We start from the raw sequence: 24,191 nt of genomic DNA on the forward strand, positions 1-24,191 counted from the left end.
AATCAGACAGAGGGGCACATAACCATGTGGGTCTTCTATGCAGACTGCACATAATCAGCAGTATTCTGGTTCTGACAGTATTTTTTTCTCAACTGCATTATTACCAATTTACCATCTTATTGATCACTGACCCAGCTTTAGTTCTGCATAGAAATGACAATGAGGCGAGGAGATGAGCTCAAACTCAAAAGGAGCGCAATGAGACGCAGGCTGTAATTCTCTCATGATATGAGATGAGCGCCCCCTTTTCCAGGGCAGATCTTCCAGCCTGGTTTTGGCATGTTCTCCCCCACTTGCCTCTGATTCCAGCGCGTTCATTCACGCCTTCAGAATTTGCTTCCAAGACGCCAGATCATGTCCAGTGGCATGAGGAGAATATCATTGGGCAAACACACTGGCCACACCATCCTTGACTGTCGGTGCCATGCAGTGTGCAGCTGGCTATGCATCTCAAGTGCAGCTATCCAAGTCTCCATTATACACTCATCCGAAGGCAGCACAACCTGCACACTCATCTGACGAAACACTCCCTCTTAACAGTAGTATGGCATGGCAATTGACTTGGTTTAGGATTCATGTTTTCGTTGACATTTAGTGATCCAAGTGGTTTGTAGTTTGTACATCACAGTGAGGAACATAGCTTGCTGTACCAGTAATACATGTACAATATACAACCTACAACATGCGTGCATTTTGCAGCTGCCTCGTGCGGAGATGTAGAATGGTGGCTGCTGTCATGCAGCATACTAACAGCAGGCCTATGCATGAGCTCGGCTAAACTAAAGCGTCGGCCTCGGGTAACTCAAGCACCTTGTGCGTTCCTTTGGATCTGGTTCCGGGTCTAAACTGGTTCCCTTCAACGTACCTGCAGCAACCACGATAGTTGTGCGCCTCAATATTAGTAAAATAGGACAATTTTCAAGTGCGGAAGAAATTTTGTTTGAGAAGAGTTGAGATTCTGAAGGCAACGTACAGCTCTTTCAAAAACGGATGCTTGTACAATCCTTCAGGGATCCTTCCGATGAAGTTGTTATTATCCAAATACCTGCCAAATACCATTTGGTGGAGAATATCAGAGCCAAATGAAAGACAGTGACAGGTATTGATCATACACTAGATTGAACATTGGAAATTAAGAAATAAGGCTCACAAATATGTCAATCTTGGAATGTTGACTAGCTTTGGAGATATCGATCCAATCAGCCTATTATTGGACAAGTGCCTGCAGAATAATAGAAGAATGGTTAGGTTGCTGAAGTGAGCTCCTTTACCTACTTGTGTGCAGGGGATTTTTCACAAGGGGAAAAGAAAACTGGAGTTTATGATGACACATCTTCATACAGGTTAACTTCAAGTTCTGACGAAACTTACAAGATCTCAAGGTTGGTCAAATTTGCAATCTGATCTGGCAGCACTCCAATCAACTGATTATTGTTGACGTATCTGTAGAACACAATTCAGCAATCAGCTTAATAAGACAGCATTTGCCAGTCAGGAGAGAAGGAATGAATCTGGTAACTTGTAAAGTTTCTGCTTACAAGTTCCTCAAGGAGGGGAAACCATTCCCAATGCCCATGAAATCCCTCAGGGTGCCTATCAAGTGGTTGCCACCAACATCACTGCAAAAGTGAAAGAATTTATCATTCATGACAACTGAGAACAAAGAGACCACCATCAACATAACTGGAGGCAGTAAATATGCTGCACAGAACTTTGCTACTGTAGACATTTTTTCATGTGTACTTGAGAGAGACGGGATTAGAATGGATGTTTACAGGTGACGAAGGTTTTTGAGAGTTCCAAGCTCAGGGGGGATTCGCCCAGTAAAGCGGTTCTCATGAAGATAAAGATAGCGCAGTTCTGGTAGGTTTGCAAGCTCCACAGGAATTTCACCTTTGAAGTTATTGAAGCTCAAATACCTGAAGAATAGTAGTTAGAGGCGCAAAAGCTGACCAATAATTAATCCATGAATACCCAATAAATACTAAAATGAGCTTACAAGTGTGTGAGTTTCTTTAATTCACCAATTTCAGGCGGAAGCACATCTTGAAGCTTATTCCACCTCAAGTTCCTAAGAGTATGAATGAATTTGCTTAGCTGAAGAGAACAACTATTCAAAATAGGTACCTATGAACCCTAAAGGCAGCAAACAAAGTGATTCTGATTCAATACAACATTAATCTGAGGATATTGGAAGAATACTGCTGAGAATAAGGGAGGAGTGTTTGACTGTTCTGTGCAACAAAACTAAAACATTTCACAGAACTAGTATCTCTAGTTCTCTACATGACCCACATATCCAAATGTACATCTGTAACCAGAAAGAGATCATACTTACAATATCTTGAGGTGTCTTAACCGTCCAATCTGTGGAGGAATTGGCCCCGTCAACTTATTATTGTGGAGATCCCTACGGATAAATAATTTAATTGTTTCAGTTCAAATATATGTTGGAGATGAGCTAAGATAAGGTCAAAATTACAAAGCTGTTTCATACAGCCTTGAGTCACTCACGAAAAAAATCATCTACAATCTCTGATATAACTATTTGGAAAATACTGTTGCCGTATATAAATGTAAAAATTGTGGCAATCTTTCCAGAATAAGTTAGTTCCTAAATTCTGGCTAATGATATATATCTGAAGTCATGAACCATGACACATTACATAACATTATAAAACATAACCCTTAACAATGATATATATCGGCGGTTACACTAAAAATACTACTCCCTCCGATCCATAATAAGTGTCGTGGACAGTAACTATCTTCATCACTTCAATCAGAATACAATAAATAAATACAAAAATATGAACAGCTCATTGTTATTTGTACCAAGACGCTTACAAAGAACAGTGGTAACAGGGGAAAATGTTTTTGTTACACTAAACAGATACAAAAATGACAACACCTTATCATTATGTGAATCAAGACGCTTACACAGAATAATAAAATAAAAGCAGTGGCGACAAGGAAAAAGTTCTTACAATTTTCTTAAATCCAATAGGTTTGTTACTGCTGTAGGGAAAGGACCAACTATTGATACAGCATAGACTTCCCTGAAATAAGGTACAGTTGTAATATGATTACTCAGACATGTATATGTAGAAACAGTACACAAAAGCTTCAGAATACTACATTACTTTGCAATCATAAAGTGGATATCCACCGGCAACATGCATCAACGGGTTAAAATGTTGTTATGCTAATAATCATACATATCCACAGAAAAGGTGAATTTCCCCTTCAAGACAAGTACATGATGCTGGCTTTAAAGCTGGTACTATAATAGTTTGACATCACACTTGTTAGCTATCTTGCACAGCTATGAAATACAGGGCAAGGAAAATGGCATGATTTCTAAGGTTATTCTAATCCTGATCATGGTGAATAATGTCATGTACAAGAAGGAATGGTAGACAGCAGTTCTTCAGGTTGAGATTGCATTGAAGATTTCAAGCAAGAAAGTTCTTGAAGGAATGACTCTTTTGTAGCTTTGACATAAGATACGAACAGCATGGATTGACTACAAGCATGCATTGATTTTCTCTTTGGAAATCAGCTTTGTAAATTAATTGTCTAATGAAAGTTTTTATCCTTTTACATGCACATGCTAATAGATCATTAAAATCCTTACAAATCTTAGTGTATGCCAATATAAAAAAGGATGGAGTAAACTGAAGAAATGATAGAACATGTTTCTTACAGTTCAGTCACAACTCTGTTAGCTTATCTTGCACAATTCTAGCTATGGAACACTAGGCAAGGGAAATGCCATGATTTCTTTGGTTTGTCTAATCCTTATCATGCTGTATAATTGGAATGTAAAAGGAATTATAGACTGCAGTTCGTGGTAGAGATTGCATCTTTCAAGCAAGAAAGTTCTTGAAGCAATGACTCTTTTGCAGCTTTGGCATAAGATGCCTCGGATAGCTAACAACATGGATTGACTACAAGTATGAATTGATATTCTCTCAGGAAAGGAGCTTTGAAAACTAATCATGTAATGACAGTTCTGTATCCTTTTACATGCACATGCTAATACATCATAAATAATCCCTAAAGATCTTATGTATGCTAATAAAATAAATACAGAGTAAACTCAGGAAATGATAACATGTTTCTTACAGTTCGGTCACAACTCGGTAGTCCCCTTGCTGAGAACATGTCACACCGGACCATGGGGGGAGGTCACCATGCCCACAGGGGTCATCCCCAACCCAGGAGTAGACAACTCTCCATCCTAGTGAAGACTTGATCTCATTCAAAGCTTTCACTGCATCACAAACACAGCGTCAGTTCCGAGTTCCGACACTGAACGAGCAACTACTGACTCGGTCACTGCAGGTTGCTAATTCTGCATAATGTCTATTTCTCCATCAACACACAGAGCTTACGTGCTGGCACAGTCAGGCACCAAGCAATATATTGTGTAACTAGTGAAATTATACATAGTACTTGATAGTGCATTGCAGGACCTCTGTTCTGGAACTGAATCATGGAGTACTTGCTAATTATCGTTGCCTTAGCATATCACTGGCTCAAAAAATAGACTGTCACGAGCACAACTTAACTACAGCACCTAAGATAAATCCTAGTACTGTCAAGCTAGAGTTGAGGCAAGTATCTCAGCTTCACGGAAGCTATAATTATCTTGGTTCTTGGAGTTCAGTACGGCCACCTACCAAGCGAATGCCCAATTCAACACCTCTGCTCTAATCAGCAGGAGGTTGCAGCGTCCTAGCACAAGCGGGGCTGGGTCAGATCCCCAAGAAACAGCTAAAGAACCCATCTTTCCGCCATCGCGTAAGAGACCACCAGGAGGGATCGATTGGCTTGAAAGGAGAAGGGGGCAGAGAAGGAGGAGAACAATTACGTACCGTCCCTCTTCACGGTCTTGCCCCGCGCGGCGCCGGCCAGGAGGAGGAGGAGGAGGGCGAGGAGGGGCGATACGGAGCGGGCGAACGACGGCGCGGCCATGCGTGGTGGAATGGGCTGGGCAGCTGGCTAGCGGTGGTTGTGGGGCGCGCGGCGGGAGACCATAAGAGAAGGTGGCGCCGCGCCGGAGTGGGGTGGGGAGTGAGAGTGGGCAGACGAGCACTAGCTCGCGGTCCCGCTCTCGGCTCTCTCTCGCGCTGGACTGGAGGAGCTCGTCGGTGCCTCCGTTGGGTTGGGTCTGGGCGCACAGAGCGACCGATGGCGCGTGATAGTGGTGGACTGTGGCCAGATTAACCGGAGTGGTAGTTCACGGAGCACATCTTCCTCCGGGCTCGTCCTTTATTTTATTTTATTTTGAAACAAGGAAGAGGCCCGAAGGCCCCACAAGCTGTATTAGTCGGCGGGGTGCATTACATGGAGGACCTTGACAAGTTCACAAATAGCAAACTGGTCCTCAACTTTTACAAGAAAGATCTGCTCTAAAAATTGAAAAAAGCAATCAAGTCCTTCTCCACCCGAGCTTAGAGAAAGACTAGAGCCACAACCGCCGACGTCGACACTGGGGACTACGCCACTTGGGTCGCCGTTAGTGTGGAGCGCTACGCCTAGTACGAAGATCCTCCGCTTCGCCTTCATGGCCTGAGGGAAGTAAAATCTGTGGTGACAGCCGCACACCACAACACGGAGTGGCCTCTGATGGCCACAAATCACGTTGGCAATCTTGATCTTCGTGGATGAACTCCGCCACAGAGCTTCAGGAACAGCTTCACGAGCTCTCACCTCTAAATCGATTCCCCACCCTCCGCCACCATGGCGATGCGGCGAAGAAGACACAAGAGGAGAGAGAGCTCTGACCTTGACCTCCTGATTTGAAGGCTGCACGTTCCCTTCAATATACAAGAATTCTTCAAGGAAGAGATATGTAATGCGGTGAGTTTTTTTTTATTGTGGGAGGTGAAGTGCCAGAGGGTCTTTGTGATTCAATCATTGTTCTCATTCCCAAAGTGGCCAAACCGAAACACCTGAAGAAATTTCGCCCCATCAGCTTATGCTTTACAAGATTGCTTCCAAGGTGTTGGCAAATCGTTTGAAGGTGATCTTGCCATCTATTATTTCTGAGCAACAAAGTGCTTTTGTCCCTGGCAGGATTATTACGGATAATGCACTGATTTCTTATGAGTGTCTGCATACTATTCGACAACATAACTGCAACGTCCATATTTTGCTCTCTAGATAGACATGATGAAGGCATATAATCGAGTGGAGTGTGGGACTATTTGCATGGATGTCTTAGTAAGCTGGGTTTTGCCCCCTCATGGATTCAATCAATCATGAGGTGTGTAACTTGTGTTCGGTATTCTGTTCGAGTGAGTGGAGAACTAACCGAACCAGTGGTGTCCTCCAAGGGTGGTATTCGCCAGGGGGATCCCATCAGCCCCTATTTATTTCTCTTATGAACTAAAGGATTGTCATGTTTACTGCAACAAAGGGAGGACCGTGATGAGCTCTATGGTGTCAGAAATGGTAGACTCGCCCCCAATCTCACATTTATTGTTTGCAGATGACATCATTTTCTTTGCTCGGAGCAATAATAGGAGTGTGGAGGCCCTCAAGGAAACTTTGAAGACTTATTGTGATGGATCCAACCAGAAAATAAATTTGGATAAATCATCGGTCTTCTTTGGAAATCATTGTGCTGAGTTGATCAAGACTAGAGTGAAGAATAGTTTAGGTGTGCAAAGTGAGATACTCAATGACAGATATTTGGGTATGCCTACTTCGGTAGGGCGCCCCCACCCCCACGGTGACCTTTAACTTCCTCTATGATATGATCTAAAAGTGTGTGAATGGTGTGACAGATATGACTCTGTCAAGATTTGGGAAGGAAACCTTTCTTAAGGCAGTTATCCAATCTATTCCAACACATGCCATGAGTTGTTTCCAAATTCCTATCTCAACTTGTGACAAAATGAGATCTACTATCGTAACCAATGGTGGGGTGTTGAGGAAGGGAGAAGGAAACTACACTGGAGATCTTGGGAGTGGCTCTCGGCTCCTAAACATCTCAGCGGTATGGGTTTTCGTGATATGATTCTATTCAACCAGGCTATGCTTGGTAAGCAGGGATGGATATTGCTTACTGAACCCTCCTCGCTGTCTTCCAGAGTGTTGAAAGGACGATATTTTCCCTTCACCGGCTTTTGGCACGCTCCAAAACCTCGGTCGGCCCCGTACACTTGGTGTATCTTTTGTTTGGATGAGAACTTTTGATCAGAGGCGCTCAATGGGGCATTGGTGATGGGCGATCAGTGAAAATTACATATGATAATTGGATTCCTGAACGACCTGTATACCTGCTTTGCCCAGAAAAAGAGATTCCCGTTGTTGCATCTGTACACTGCCTGATCGATGATAATTTTGCAAGAACAAACAACTTCTTTATTTCCCGGAGTAAGAAGGGCAGTGCATCCTCATCCTCGGCTGCTAATGAAGAGGAACAATGGAAGATGGTCTCGATGATTATCGCGCCCGGCAAGATGAAGATACACATGTGACGTTTTGCGCATGATTGTCTGCCGACTGACGTGCAACTGGTATTCCATCATATTCCCGCGAGTGATGCGTGTGTTTTCTACGGAAGAAAGGAAGACATGGAGCATGCCTTTCTGCATTGTCAGTTCACGAAGGAGATCACTACAAGAAATGTGTTGACTAGTGACTATTTTCTTAAGGACCATGAGTTTTTTGGTCATAGATCTATGACTATTTCGATACAAATGGTCGTAGGCCACCTGGGAGGGTCTAAAACCTGAAAAACTACGACCTTTTTTGTCAGGAATATCATAACTTGCTTACACCAATTGGTCATAACATATATAACACTGGTCTATGACCTTGATTTTGGGAGACTACGACCAATTTAAATGGTCAGGGGTGCTATTCATGATTATACTTTAAAAGATCAATGGCCACCTCACCTGGTCGATCTACGTGTCACTTCCATGTGTCAATTTTCACTGACGTGTCTGGGTATGTGTCCTATCCATGTGTCAATTTCAGCTTGGTGTCCACACATTGACCTATTGGCCCTAGTACTAACATACGGGGCCCACATACTTGACCAAGATGACTAGGAGTAAATATCTAACATGTTTAACCAACTTGGAATACAGGTCAGCTAGCGAAGCTGCACCGACTGAACTGACACTTGCGCTACACAAAACTGAAATGGGACAAGGCCACATACCTGACAGGTAGAACCCACTTTCTGATGTGCAAATAATACTTGTGTACAAAAGTAAAATCACATTCGCATGATTAGAAATTTTCCGCGCCAACGTCCGCCAAAATGAATATTTTCGTGCAAGTCCCGCCCACACGCCACCCGACCGGCGGGAGAACGAAATTTTAGCTTTTCTTATTCTCAAAAAAATCCGTTTATTTCCGCTTAACCATCCACCCACCCGCGGGCAAACCCTACCGCTTTCTCCCAACGCGTCGCCCCTCCCTTTTCTCCCCGCCGCCGCCGCCCCTCGCAAGGAGAGCACCGCGACCGTGGCGCCACCATGCCCAATATGTCAAGATGGAAGGCCTCGGCGGTGGCAGCAACTCGCGTCCTAGGGTGGACCAGTTCACGAGGCCGCGGGGTCGCTGAATTTAGCCACCGGCCACGCATCTTCGCGAGTGATCCACCTCTGGCTGACGCTCGTTCGCGAGCTTGCACAAGAAATCGACAGCGGCGTTCAAGATCCCGGACGAGGAACCGACGGTGGCCCTCGCAAGTTCGACCTCCCCACTGCTCCGCGCGAGATCCAGATCTGGCGCCGACGTGCTTGACCCCGACCTCAAGATGCGTAGGACGGCCGCCACACTGATCTTCATCTACGACCGCGCCTGCGCTACGGCCGGAGGTGCGTCATTTACTCATGTCCTCCATCCCGCGTCCATGATTGTAAGTTTGGGAGTACGTGTGTGCGTGGTTCCATCATGGTGTCCTCGATCTAGGTCTTCTCCCGTGTTCATTATTTGACTTGGATCTATCATCTCAATTCTTTCTCACGGTTTCTGTTAAAATCATGTAGGGGTATGCGGCTCAGAAGTTAATGAAGTAGGGTTGTGCAGCCAGTGGAGCTCGCCATCGTCTCCTAGGAGGTCGTATGCTCCCACTGCTCTCCCCTTTCTGTGATGTAGTTAATCCTAGGTTTATCTGTGATGTTCCCCATTCTAGTTCTAGATATATTTTTGTGCTGACCTGATTGGAAGGTTTCGTACATAGGCTGAAATTGTAAATTGCTAGATACTGAATCTTGTGATGTTAAATTAAATGATGACTAGTACTTTGAGCAATTAAACTAGGGATTGACGACTGTTATATGCTGAAGCATGATATGGTATTTTACTGGTTAATGGCTATGGATTTTCCTTTCAGACAAAACGACACTTTAGTTAGTCTAAGAGGTATTCATGTTCATATGATCCTAGGCATCATTATTTTAATTTTGGAAGCAGTGGTGGTTGTACTTTATTACAAGTTGGTGCTGCTATATACATGTATAATGCTTATATGTTTTTCGAGTGGAGTGGTGTCCTTTCAATTAGTATCTTTTTCTTTGTGCATATGAACTAACTGATTTTAACACTGGAAGCTAAATTAAGTAGCCTGGTTCAAAGTCTCACAAACATCCTAAAATTAGCTTTGATATTTTGATCTGTCGAGTAGTACCTTTTCTTGTAATCTGCAACCTGTAGCTTGAGATGTTCTGCCATTCAATTTGACAATCTAAAAGTTACGCTTAGTTCCAATAGCATTATTTTCTGGTTCTCCCTGTAATTACTTCAAGTTTTACTTTTGAGGGTGATGTTGGTTTCTTAGTGAACTTTTCTGATGTTGCAGCCATGCCTTCCCTTTATGCTCCCAGCCGTTGTGCCAACTATTCCCAAAGCCTCCTGCTCGACCTCTCCCGATGTCTCCATGCAAGGTGAGCAGATTCCTCACAGTTTCTCTCAAATTTGTTTGAATTATTTTGTTCTTCCAGAGTCAGTGTGTCGTTTGATCTGATTAGGTGCCTTTGTGTTAGGGGAAGTGGTTTGAGGACTTAGACCACGAAGGGAGCTACAAGCAGCTCTGGTTGCACGAACATAGAGGAATGGTGGCGTGCGAGTACACTGAGGTGTACGGCTCCATGTCAGGCAACCATGGCCATGCCCGTGTTGTCATGGTGAACATGATCACAGAGGTCAGTGTATGTTGGTACTGTATTATGCGTTCTATGTCATACCGCAATTCTATTTTATCTCAATTTGATTTTGTGGTAGAAGCCCACATCACATGTTCACAGACATGAGTTGATTCAATATTGGTTTACATGGTGAATGATATATGTTCTATATGTCACTGTAGTTGTGTTGCCCTTTTGGATAGCACCTAGATAGTAATCTAGAGGTTGGCTTCAACAAGTTGGATATTGAGACTCCTAGATGGTTTACCTCTGGTGATGCATTCTGTATCACATAGCAATTCAGATTCCATAACTACTCTTATACATTCTACAAATGTGTTAGTGTTTTTTCTAGTTTACTTTAATTCAGAATCTGTCCCTCCTGGATGTATATCTGTATTGTGGAAATGGAACATATCCTTCATGTAAATGTCATTTGAATTATATCTGCCCCATACTCGTGGTTGAACATTTACATACTAGGAATTTAAGTGTACAATTGCTATTTAGGCGTCATCTTAAATATGGGAAGTTGGGAACACGGTAGTAATATGTTATGGAAATTCACTTTGTATGCATATTCGTCTTTCAGCTCGGTATATCTCTTTCTGCATTCTGCAACCTGAAGCTCTAAAATCTTGGTTATGATGTATTAAAATGTTAAGTATTTGGCTTGATATTATTCTCCGATGACAATGCTCTCCAGGAAAAGGACATGGATCCAGCACAATCGGTGAGGGATGCGTAGTCTCTTTTACTCACAAGAGCTCCAGGCTTGAACTACGGCTAGTATATCCTCTAGTTTACAAGGCTTCCAGGCTGAAGATCAAATAAGCGCATTTTTTTTGTATATCCAGATGTGTAGTAATAACTGGGTTATCTATATGTGATGTAAACTATGGTTGTTCAAAGAAGCGTTGTCTATCTGTTTTGGATTGAAACTCTGTAACAGTTTTATTTAGCTGTTATTTGATGAATTACAATCTATTTTCTTCTTTTTTCTATTAATATTAAACGTGAATATTGTTTTAGACATAATGCTGTTTGGGCCCTAAAGGCTCAGGTCCAGAAAAGCAGTTAGGCTATAAGAAGGCCACGACCTAAATGGAAATAGACTGCAAAAAGGTTACGGCCCAGAAAAAAAGAAAGAAAAGTGGCTCAGACAATTCAATAGGGACCTGGAAAAAAACTCAGTACGCTGACTGGTTGGGCTCAGCCCATTTAGAAAGCTGAATTGGACCGGGCTGAATCTGATCCACGACCAATTTATTTGGTCAAAAAAATCTGCCACGTAGGCTTGCTGATGTGGATAGGGTCGTGAGTTGTCATTACTGACCCTCGGTATGTGACCTACTATTTTTGGTAAAAAAAAGGTCATGAAAGGACTACTAAAACCTTTTCTACGACCAATACCTGGGGTCATTAGTCAACATATTTCTTGTAGTGGATCTGGTGTTTCGTGAAGGACACCTTCAGGCTCCAACTCACGCGCCGTGATTTTATGTCGCCGAAGCTTTGGTTGTTCCAGTTCTTATGGCGAGCAACGAAGTTGGAGGCCACGGTTTTGACTGTCGGATGTCGGTATATCTAGGAGGCGAGGAACGATGCAAGGAATAACCAGCATAATCCTGATTCGAAGCAAACCACTTTGAAGATCACGACGTATGTGGACATGATTGTGCAACAGTGCTTTAAGATCAAACCAGGTAATAGGTGTGAGTCCGGCAAGGTTCAGAAGTGGACACCACTGCCGCCTAGGGAGATTCTAGTGAATGTCGATGCAACTTTATTTCCTGAGCAGCATCGGTCTGTCGCTGGAGTTCAGATAAAACCGTGGCCAATGTTTTCTTGCTGTCAGTGAGCCCCTCCCAGGATTCTCAACTCCCGAGATGGCGGAGGCGCGCTGCGGCGCGTGATGGCACTTGCAAATGATCGGGTCAGACTACCTATCCCTTGTCCAACGTATTCTTTCTGCTGAACCTGATCGGTCGATGGTGGGAGTGGTGGTCTTAGATATTAAGCGGTTGATGGCAGGTTTTGCATCAGTAACTATCAGACATGTTAAACGTTCCTTGAACGAGGCCACACACATTTTGGCTAGGTCTTGTGATTTAACTAGCCTAGGTTTTATTTCGTTTTGTGCTCCGGCGTTAATCCGGAAGACTCTTTGTATTGATGCTATGTGATCAATAAAGTATCATTCTGTGTCCAAAAAAAAAATCCACCCGGAGGTGCCTAATGAGGTACCTACATTAATAAACAAACCTTCCTTAGGTGGTACTAGCTTGCTCTAGAGGAGGCTATGTATGGCTTACCACATTTTTTTAGAGATCATATGTTTAACCCTTTATATTAGTACTCTCTCCGCCCCGAAAAAGAATGTTATAGATTTATCCGAATCTGGATGTATGTAGACACAATTTAGTGTATAGATACATTTAAATTTAGACAAATTTGCGACGTCTTTTTCGTGACGGGGGAGTGCAAGTTATAACGAGGGTCGGAAGTCGATCGGTGAGAGTGCAAACACCAGGATATCCAATGTGCAAACACCGAAAATTCCCTAGTCACTCTCAAAACATCCGTCCGAAATGTTCGGTGTTTCCTACACTTTGTGGATATTCGTAAAACTACTGCACAGGAGCGGAGCCAACAGGGTGGAAGGGTGGGGCGGGACCCACCCTAAGATTTGGTCCAGCCCATATGTCTTATATAGAAATTATGGAAAAAAATAAAAAAGCACAGCCCAACTAAGGCCTGTCCCACCCTAGCAAAATGGGCTGGATTCGCCACTGCTACTGCAATATTGAAGGGACCGAGAAAATGCATTCTTCTTCCCCAAGAGGATGACACGACCTACCACTGTCTCTGCTCTATTAATACAAGCTCCATTTTTCCTAGATCTCCCTTCGTAACCATCAATACTTCATGCCCTTCTAGGGTATGGGGAGGAGACCTAGATCTACACTTCCACCGAATAAATTTGATTCTCCTCTTGATTTCTTTGAGAAACTTGTTACTCTTAGGTTCATTGAACCCTAGATGGAAGATGTCGTCCCCGAGCACAATAATCGTGGTGTGAAGCTCAGTGGTCGTGTTTGAGGCCTCCAATGGGGTTGTAAGATTGTTCAATCTTGTTTATAAAGTTTTAGCTCACTACCTTCAAAGTCACCGCTTAGTGAATTGTGTGCTCGCATTTGTGGCGTGACCACAAGTAATGTTGCAAGCGGCGCCGACAAGGGATTTCCCATCTTATACATGTCTACTCGTCTCATCGGGACTATACGGGATTAGCGGGATTTGTATGCCTTTGATTTCACCATACCAAAACTTCCAATGGTGTAATGATGCTTGTAAGCTCTTGAGTTCAATTATTGGTGATCTACAGACAGCGGCCGCCGCGTGGTCATCACGACTGCTATGGGCGACCGTGGTCATCACCGGCACCGCGTTAGACTGCTATGGATGTACTAGAGAAGTACTGCACCCGACTATTTTGTTCGGAAAATGGCACATACATAGAGCATCTTCAACGGATGATGTAAAATAGGGCACATGAAAGTTGTTATAGGACGTAACATTTTAGTTTTTAGGGCACAAAATATATGGCACGTGTTCCATATGATGTAAAATAGGGCAACCGGAATTTTTTAGATGATGTAAAATAGGGCACCACGCATAGGAACACACACACACCACATTTTAACTTTGCAATATCATGACAATCGTATCAAAAACATATGAATTGGTTCTTTGCTAAATCTCACACACATACTAATAACATGCCGACTAGTTTTTGTTAAATACAATTTTGATCTTTTTCTTTGTTCAAACAAAAGTGATCTCCACGTCGTAAAATTGAACTCCGGACGAAAAGGAAATTAACTTTCAGCAGTCTACTAACTAATTTGGTGGTGGCGGAGCGATTCGAGGATATTTAGTGGCGCGGAAGTTGTTAAATTTGTTTTCAGACATGTGGTTCATATTGCAAATTTACAGCACAAGAAGCAAACATTTAGACATGCCTTTTTTTTTGCATCACCATATAACTATATGGCATCCGTGGGAGCACTGTTTTTAGCCATTCATGCTTTAAAAATCAAAACTTTTAGACACCAGACTTATTTCATAGGGATTTCTATTTTCGTGCCCTCGGTTCCTTAGTTGTGCTCAGTTTTCCCCAGTTCCTTAGTTTTTCCTCAGTTTTCCCCAAGTGCTTGTTTGAAACCCGCAGAAGGCAGCTCAGACGGCAGGATTCCCGTTAAGTTGACCGCTCCGTGCTGACGTGTGGGGCCGTGATGACCCACAAGTATAGGGGATCGCAACAGTCTTCGAGGGAAGTAAACCCAATTTATTGATTCGACACAAGGGGAGGTAAAGAATACTTATAAGCCTTAACAACTGAGTTGTCAATTCAGCTGCACCTGAAAAAGAACTAGCAACAGGGGTGATGTGAAAGTAGCAGTGATATGAGAGCAGTAATAACAGTAGCACAGCAGCAGTAATAGTAACACAGGAGCAATGGCACCAGAAGATAGTTGATACTACTTCCAATGACATGTAGAACGAGTATATAATGATGAAATATGGACCGGGGTTCCCAGCTATCTACACTAGTGGCAACTCTCCAATAACAAGTGTTGGGTGAACAAATTACAGTCGGGCAATTGATAGGATTGAAATAGCATTAAGACGGAATATCAAGATCATTAATCATGTAGGCATGTTTTCCAATAATAGTCGTACGTGCTCGCAATGAGAAACTTGCACAACATCTTTTGTCCTACCAGCCGGTGGCAGTCGGGCCTCAAGGGAATCTACTTGGATATTAAGGTACTCCTTTTAATAGAGTACCGGAGCAAAGCATTAACACTTGGTGAAAACATGTGATCCTCACATCACCGCCATCCCCTCCGGTTGTCCCGATTTCGTCACTTCGGGGCCTTTGGTTCCGGACAGTGACATGTGCATACAACTTGTAGATACAATCTAAGCAATAAGTATAGAGCTTAAATCTAAGATCATGCCACTCGGGCTCTAGTGACAAGCATTAAGCATAACAAGATTGCAGCAACAATAACTTCATAAACTTTGTAGATAGACAATCATAACGTAACAATCCATCGGATCCCGACAAACACAACACCGATTACATCGGATGAATCTCAATCATGTAAGGCAGCTCATGAGATCATTGTATTGAAGTACATGGGGGAGAGAATACCAACTAGCTACGGCTAGAACCCGTAGTCCATGGGGGAACTACTCACGGAGCATGATGGAGGCGATGGCGTTGATGGAGATGGCTTCCGGGGGCACTTCCCCGTCCCGGCAAGGTGCCGGGACAGAGACTTCTGTCCCCCGAATTGGAGTTTCGCGATGGCGGCAGCGCCCCTGGAGTCTTTTTGGAGTTTCGTCAAGAGTTACGGTGTTTTTAGGTCGAATGGGATTTTATAGGCGAAGAGGCGGCGCAGGGGGGCACACTGGGGCTCCCCACCACAGGCCGGCGCGGGCCCATGCCAGGCCGCGCCGCCCTATGGTGTGGTGGCCCTCTGGCCCCTCTCCGACTCTTCTTCGGTGTTCTGGAGCCTTCCGGGAAAAATTGGAGGTTTGGTCTTCGTTTCGTCGAATTCCGAGAATATTGCCCGAACAGCCTTTCTGGAACCAAAAACGGCAGAAAACGAGAACTGGCACTGTGGCATCTTGTTAATAGGTTAGTTCCGGAAAACGCATAAAAACATTATAAAGTGCAAGCAAAACATGTAAGTATTGTCATAAAACAAGCATGGAACGACGAAATTATGGATACGTTGGAGACGTATCGGCATCCCTAAGCTTAGTTCCTGCTCGTCCCGAGCATGTAAACGATAAAAAGAATAATTTCTGTAGTGACATGCTACTTACATAACCTTGATCATACTATTACAAAGCATATGAAATGAATGAAGTGACTCAAGGCAATGATCTATAGTTGCTAACAAATAGATAACATATAGCAAAACTTTTCATGAAGAGTACTTTCAAGACAAGTATCAAAAGTCTTGCACAAGAGTTAACTCATAAAGCAATAAGTTCAAAGTAAAGGCATTGAAGCAACACAAAGGAAGATATAAGTTTCAGCGGTTGCTTTCAACTTGTAACATGCATATCTCATGGATAATTGTCAACACAAAGTAATATGATGAATGCAAATATGCAAGTATGTAAGAATCAATGCACGATTAACACAAGTGTTTGCTTCTAAGATGGAAGGAAATAGGTAAACTGACTCAACATAAAGTAAAAGAATGGCCCTTCAAAGAGGAAAGCATCGATTGCTATATTTGTGCTAGAGCTTTGGTTTCGAAAACATAAAGAGAGCATAAAAGTAAAGTTTTGAGCGGTGTTTGTTGTTGTCAACGAATGGTAGCGGGTACTCTAACCCCCTTGCCAGACAAACCTTCAAAGAGCGGCTCCCATGAATTATTTTTATTTTTGGGTGGCACTCCTTCCAACCTTTCTTTCACAAACCATGGCTAACCGAATCCTCGGGTGCCCTTTTATTTTAGTTTTATTATGATGACACTCCTCCCCACCTTTTGCTTACACAAGCCATGGCTAACCGAATCCTTCGGGTGCCGTCCAACAATCACATACCATGAAGGAGTGTCTATTTTGGTTAATTAATTTGGGACTGGGAATCCCATTGCCAGCTCTTTTTGCAAAATTATTGGATAAGCGGATGAAGCCACTAGTCCATTGGTGAAAGTTGCCCAACAAGATTGAAAGATAAACACCACATACTTCCTCATGAGCTATAAAACATTGACACAAATTGAGAAGCATTTTGAATTGTTTAAAGGTAGCACTCAAGCAATTTACTTTGGAGTGGCAGGAAATACCACATAGTAGGTAGGTATGGTGGACACAAATGGCATAGGTTTTGGCTCAAGGTTTTGGATGCACGAGAAGCATTCCCTCTCAGTACAAGGCTTTGGGCTAGCAAGGTTATTTGAAGCAAACACAAGTATGAACCGGTACAGACAAAACTTACATAAGAACATATTGCAAGCATTATAATACTCTACACTTGTCTTCCTTGTTGCTCAAACACTTTTACCAGAAAATATCTAGACCTTAAGAGAGATCAATTATGCAAACCAATTTCAACAAGCTCTACAGTAGTTCTCCATTAATAGGCTTAGACTACATGAAAAAAAAACTTAATCATGATCTACTTGAGAGCTCAAAACAATTGCCAAGTGTCAAATTATCCAAGACATATGAGGCATTTTCTGTTTCCAACCAAATATAAATAAGTGCAATAGCTTCCAACTTTTATCATTGAACATTAAAAGTAAAACGAAGAACAAGTGTTCATATGAAAAAGCGGAGCGTGTCTCTCTCCCAAACAAGGATTGCTAGGATCCGAATTTATTCAAACATAAACAAAACGAAAATAAACACACAGACGCTCCAAGTAAAGCACATAAGATGTGACCGAATAAAAATATAGTTTCGGGGAGGAAACTCGATAAGTTGATGAAGAAGGGGATGCCTTGGGCATCCCCAAGCTTAGACGCTTGAGTCTTCTTGAAATATGCGGGGATGAACCATCGGGGCATCCCCAAGCTTAGACTTTTCACTCTTCTCGATCATATATCATCCTCCTCTCTTGACCCTTGAAAACTTCCTTCACACCAAACTTCTCATAAACTTCATTAGAGGGGTTAGTACTCAAAAAATTTGAATCCACCTTGGTCCTGTAGTGGCACATTGCAAGAACTCAATAAAACATTAGCTACAGCCCTCTACGTCTAGAAAACCTCGCTTAAAGTCCACAAGAGACAATGCAAAAAACAGAGACAGAATCTGCCAAAACAGAACAGCCAGTAAAGACGAATTTTAAATAAATACTTCCGTTGCTCAAATCAGAAAACTCAAAACTAATGAAAGTTACGTACATATCTGAGGAACAAGCACGTAAATTGGCATATTTTTCTGAGTTACCTACAGAGAAAACAGCCCAGATTCGTGACAGATAGAAATCTGTTTCTGCGCAGAAATCCAAATCTAGTATCAACCTTCGATTAGAGGCTTCACTTGGCACAGCAAAACACAAACTAAGATAAGGAGAGGTTGCTACAGTAGTAAACAACTTCCAAGACACAAATATAGAACAAAGTACTGTAGCAAAATAACACATGGGTTATCTCCCAAGAAGTTCTTTCTTTACTGACCATTAAGATGGGCTCAGCAGTTTTAATGATGCACTCGCAAGAAATAGTATTCGAAGAAAAAGAGAGCATCAAGAGGCAAATCCAAAACACATTTAAGTCTAACATGCTTCCTATGCAAAGGAATCTTGTACACAAATAAATTCATGAAGAACAAAGTGACAAGCATAAGAAGATAGAACAAGTGTAACTTCAGCAATTTCGAGCATATAGAGAGGTGTATTAGTACCATGAAAATTTCTACCACCATATTTTCCTCTCTCATAATAATTTTCAGTAGCTTCATGAACAAACTCAACAATATAACTATCACATGCAGCATACTTTTCATGATTTCCAAACACATAATTTTTATCAAGTTCAAGAATAGTGGAATTAAAACTTTCAAACTTACTTTTATTAGTAATATAACAAGGTAGTTGATCAATCTCAATAGATATGGGACTCATAGAATAAGTCAAGAACTCTCCAATCCCATTTTCATTAGTAGTACAATTAATATCATCAAGTAACATAGGACCATCATCAAGATCTTTATCATAAACATTTGCCAAACAAAATTCTTTAGTACCATGCATTTCGACATCAGGCACAAACAAAGCATTATCATAAGATTTATCAAAGTAGCATGGATTATCATATATAACAGTAGCATAATCATTCTCACAAGTATTACTCATAGGTACTATTTCAAGAGAATCCACCGGAACATAACATTCAACCTCTTCAGGTAAGCATGGAGGACAATCAAATAGTGTAAGAGATAAAGAGTTACTCTCATTAGAAGGTTGGCATGGGTAGCTAATCCATTCTTCCTCCTTTTGTTCATCACTCTCCTCTTCTTTTTCATCCAATGAGCTTTCAGGTTCATCAATTTCCTCCTCTTTTTCATCCAATGAGCTTTCAGGTTCATCAATTTCTTCTTCCACATGTTCCTGCAAATTGTGAGTGCATTCTTGTGCATTAATGTGTCTCTCTTTATAATCAAGGATATAAGGATTCCTACTTGTAGCATTCTATGCAAGAATTAAGGATAGTAGAGACATAATCTTTAAGGTCCTTACAAACAACACAAGTTTCATAATTCTCAACCATGAAGGATTCTATCTCGGAGGCTCCCATAAATAAGACAAATTGTTCTACCTCTTCGAACCCATAATGAATATAGCAATTCCGATTATAGTTCTTAATTAAAAATTCCTCACTAAAGCCACATTGAAATTTAAGATGTTTAGTATCCTGTTGAGAGCAACAGTTTATATCATGGCATTTAAGCAAGATTTTAGCAATTGTATTCAATTTTTCTATCATAGCACTCATTATTTTACCAGTTCTTGATTCTCTATAATTATTATAACATTCTATAAGCTCCAAGTAGGTTGTTGGTTCTCCCATAACAGCAGTTTTTAATTTTTCGGGTTTTCAAATTTTTATGGATTTTTGGGTATATGAGAAAAATAAAACAAGACAAAAAGTAACTAGGCAAAAGTAAACTTAAGCAAAATAATACTAGACAGAAATAAACTAAGCACAAATAAACTAGACAAAAGTAAACTAGCAAAACAAAATTAAACAAAATAAAAACAGAGAGAGAGGTAGAGTGTACTCCCCAGGTGAACTTATGAGTAGAGCTATGCCTCCCGAGCAACGGCGCCGAGAAAATAGTCTTGATGACCCACAAGTATAGGGGATCGCAACGGTCTTCGAGGAAGTAAACCCAATTTATTGATTCGACACAAGGGAGGTAAAGAATACTTATAAGCCTTAACAATCGAGTTGTCAATTCAGTGCACACTGGAAAAGCACTAGCAACGGGGGTGATGTGAAAGTAGCGATGATATGAGAGCGAGTAATAACGGTAGCACGAGCAGCAGTAATAGTAACACAGGAGCAATGGCACCAGAAGATAGTTGATACTACTTCCAATGACATGTAGAACGAGTATATAATGATGAAATATGGACCGGGGTTCCCAACTATCTACACTAGTGGCAACTCTCCAATAACAAGTGTTGGGTGAACAAATTACAGTCGGGCAATTGATAGGATTGAAATAGCATTAAGACAGAATATCAAGATCATTAATCATGTAGGCATGGTTTCCAATAATAGTCGTACGTGCTCGCAATGAGAAACTTGCACAACATCTTTTGTCCTACCAGCCGGTGGCAGCCGGGCCTCAAGGGAATGTACTTGGATATTAAGGTACTCCTTTTAATAGAGTACGGAGCAAAGCATTAACACTTGGTGAAAACATGTGATCCTCACATCACCGCCATCCCCTCCGGTTGTCCCGATTTCGTCACTTAGGGGCCTTTGGTTCCGGACGGTGACATGTGCATACAACTTGTAGATACAATCTAAGCAATAAGTATAGAGCTTAAATCTAAGATCATGCCACTCGGGCCCTAGTGACAAGCATTAAGCATAACAAGATTGCAGCAACAATAACTTCATAAACTTTGTAGATAGACAATCATAACGTAACAATCCATCGGATCCCGACAAACACAACACCGATTACATCGAGATGAATCTCAATCATGTAAGGCAGCTCATGAGATCATTGTATTGAAGTACATGGGGGAGAGAATACCAACTAGCTACGGCTAGAACCCGTAGTCCATGGGGGAACTACTCACGGAGCATGATGGAGGCGATGGCGTTGATGGAGATGGCTTCGGGGGCACTTCCCCGTCCGGCGGGGTGCCGGGACGAGAGACTTCGTCCCCCGAATTGGAGTTTCGCGATGGTGGCGGCGCCCCGGAGTCTTTTTGGAGTTTCGTCAAGAGTTACGGTGTTTTTAGGTCGAAAGGGATTTTATAGGCGAAGAGGCGGCGCGGGGGGCACTGGGGCTCCCCACCACGGGCCGGCGCGGGCCCATGCCGGGCCGCGCCGCCCTATGGTGTGGTGGCCCTCGGCCCCTCTCCGACTCTTCTTCGGTGTTCGGAGCCTTCCGGGAAAAAATAGGAGGTTTGGTCTTCGTTTCGTCGAATTCGAGAATATTGCCCGAACAGCCTTTACGGAACCAAAAACGACGAGAAAACAGGAACTAGCACTGTGGCATCTTGTTAATAGGTTAGTTTCGGAAAACGCATAAAAACATTATAAAGTGCAAGCAAAACATGTAAGTATTGTCATAAAACAATCATGGAACGACAGAAATTATGGATACGTTGGAGACGTATCAGGCCGCGTCGTGTGGGCCCGCTTCGCGTGGGGCTGGTAGAAAGGGACCGCGTGGGACAGGACGAGATAGCGTTTGGTTGCACGTGAGCAGGTGCTGGGTTTTGTCTCTCTCGGCCATTGGCATTTCCCTTTTAAGAGTACCTTTTCTGCCTCCTTCTCTCTGCCTTTTTTCACCTAATTAGTATCAAATCTAGAGAAGCTTGCATTTCTGTCTTTCTTCAATTATTATTTGTGCCTTTTGGCCCTCGTTGTTTGCCCAATATGGCGAGCAAATCTAGTAGGGAGCCCAATCTAATACTCCATCTGGTCCATATGTATGTAGTTAAATCTAGAAGCAAATCTACGGGGAATGTACGATAAATTCACAAGGTCATATAGTAGAATAGGGATAGATAATATAGATAATAAGCTGCATTCAGCAGCCAAACATAGTAGGGTTCGAGGTTCTTCACAGCGATGCAGACACCATCATACTAACAACATAACAACGAGGGATCCCTAGCTAACAACAAAGGGATCCCAACAACAAAATGGAGGAGGCAGCAGCGGCACACGTCCAGGACTCCGCCTACCCCATCCGCCTCTGCCTCCACTTGTTGCTCCCCTTGGGAGCCTTGGGCTTGAGCGGAGGCATGCGCCCGGCGGAGATCTCCACCCTCTGGATGCTGCGGAGGTGCATGCCGAGCGCCAAGTGCTTGGCGCGGAAGGAGTTGGGGTTCACCGACGCGCCGACCTTGGGGTTGGTGTGGCCGATGTTCTCGGCATGCGTGAGGACGCGAGTTGAAGTCGGTGCCGCCGAGCCTCCTAGTGCGGAAGGGGCACCTGTAGACACCCTTGGCGACGTCGAGGTAGGAGACGTGCTTGGCCGACCTGCGGCCTCCGCGGCACTCGGCGAGTCTTGACATCATGGTGCTCGTCGTCGGCTGCCGACGTCGCTGCGCAGACAGCTGATCCATATCAAACGGGAATTTATTAGTGAATGAGTTGCAAACGTGCATGATAACAAAGTTAGGAAAAACGAGAGGCAGCCTCGGTTAGAGTGGACACGATTATATGTCTACGGGGACGGTGTAAGCGAACCAAAGCTCATGCACAACGGATTTGTACACGAAAATGGTTCGCTGAACCCTCCCTGTAAAAATCGTGCCCACCGATTCATCATAGGCAAAGAAACAGATTCCGGATCCGAACTTGAACACATCCCGGATTATTTGCAAAATTAAACGGTTGATATCTTTTGATTCGTGCATAAAATAACTGATTGAGATCCTATGATTACTTGCATAAATTAACCGATTGAGATCCCATTATTACTTGCATAAATTAACCGAACGGCCGAACCCTAAATCTTAAACGAAATCAAGGAGGGATCAAAGCAAAATGGAATAAAATCGGCGCAAATATTAGCCCAATACTCATCCATCCACGGATCCATCTACACCAGCACAAATAGGGTTCAAAAAGGAATGGGGAACAAAAAAGGAAGCAAACCGTAGTTACCTCGTTCCATGGGTCCTCTATGGAGGTGTCGTAGCGGTTCGGGGGCGGGACGTACGGCACCGGCTCGTAGGGGTCCCATCCCGGCGGGATCGACCGCGACCGGCGGCGGCGGCCTCCGATGCACCGGCGAAGGCGGCGGCGACGTCCGTTGAGGGGACGGCGGCGACGTCCGTTGAGGGGACGGCGTCGAAGAGGGAGGCGTCGCGCTTGGAGCCGACGACGCCGTGGACGATGGGATTGGCATTCTCCTTGTCCATCTCGCCGACAGAGGAGAGGGAGAGGGAGAGAGTTTTTTGCTTTGGAGAAGATGATGTGACGTGAGAGAGGCGGCGTTGCGTAGGCGAGTGAGAGTGACATAGATAGTGGGAGGAGGCGTCTATAAATGCAAGGGGTGGTTAATGCGGCCCGCGTCCTACGCGTCCACCGCTGCACGTCTGCACGTCTTGGACTTCTGCAATGCGCCACGCGTCCACGATTGCACGTCTTCGACTTCGCACCGCGACCGGCGTCTACGCGTCAACAATTGCACGTCTTTCATTTCTGCACCGCAACACGCGTCCTCGAGTCTAACCCTGGAAATTTAGATATACTCAGGTATAACCTCGAGCATTATACTAGCATTTTTTGTGTGCTCAGTTTTCCCCTTGAGTGCTAATACTGGCTAGTGTAATATGCTCAGTTTTACCCTCAAGTAGCTGGTCAACAGACAGTCAACAAATGGGATTAACTAGTTAAATGAGTCATTTAATGTGCAAAAAATTCCGAAAAATAGTGGCACATACTCATGGAGTCTTTAACACAAATTGCCAGTTCTCAAAACATAGATAAGTCATAGATAAATCAAGTTTTACCACAAATTGCCACTTCTCAAAGGCCTTCTCAAATCACCTAGTAGCTATGAAGGTGCATGGTTTTCCACAATAAGCCCTTCCCAAAACAGCTTTCCCCAAAACATACTTTGTCTAAATGAGGCCACAATTCTCACACTCATGTATATTTGTATTGCAAATAGTTTGAGATAGGTCAAGATGGGTTTTATTGTACAAAACACGCATTTTCCATTTTTTAAATCTCATATTTGAATCCCTTAGTCTGTTTATTACATAGGTGCCCTTGGTTTCTTGATACT

General features: G+C 43.1%; 1 protein-coding gene across 1 annotated transcript; it reads right to left on the reverse strand.

Annotated features, from left to right (window-relative positions):
- Positions 1-561: 561 nt before the first annotated feature.
- On the reverse strand, positions 562-4,980 carry LOC124701767 (probable leucine-rich repeat receptor-like protein kinase At1g35710). Its single transcript, XM_047233871.1, has 11 exons — positions 4,881-4,980; positions 4,129-4,276; positions 2,988-3,059; positions 2,339-2,410; positions 2,000-2,071; positions 1,776-1,919; positions 1,539-1,619; positions 1,372-1,443; positions 1,151-1,222; positions 974-1,045; positions 562-865 (listed from the first exon to the last, which is right to left on the reverse strand). Exons 1-11 carry the CDS (start codon positions 4,978-4,980, stop codon positions 775-777), a joined length of 996 nt encoding a protein of 331 aa, XP_047089827.1. The 3' UTR covers positions 562-774.
- Positions 4,981-24,191: the final 19,211 nt, after the last annotated feature.

Source organism: Lolium rigidum, chromosome 3 (genome assembly GCF_022539505.1).
Source record: "Lolium rigidum isolate FL_2022 chromosome 3, APGP_CSIRO_Lrig_0.1, whole genome shotgun sequence".
NCBI lineage: Eukaryota > Viridiplantae > Streptophyta > Magnoliopsida > Poales > Poaceae > Lolium > Lolium rigidum.

Coding starts and splice junctions, on each gene's coding strand:
- LOC124701767 (XM_047233871.1), bottom strand. CDS start 4,980: ATGGCCGCGCCGTCGTTCGCCCGCTCCGTATCGCCCCTCCTCGCCCTC. Junction 3,060..4,128: donor TACCGAGTTGTGACCGAACT/GTAAGAAACATG, acceptor ACCTTATTTCAG/GGAAGTCTATGCTGTATCAA. Junction 1,046..1,150: donor ATTCCAAGATTGACATATTT/GTGAGCCTTATT, acceptor GGTATTTGGCAG/GTATTTGGATAATAACAACT.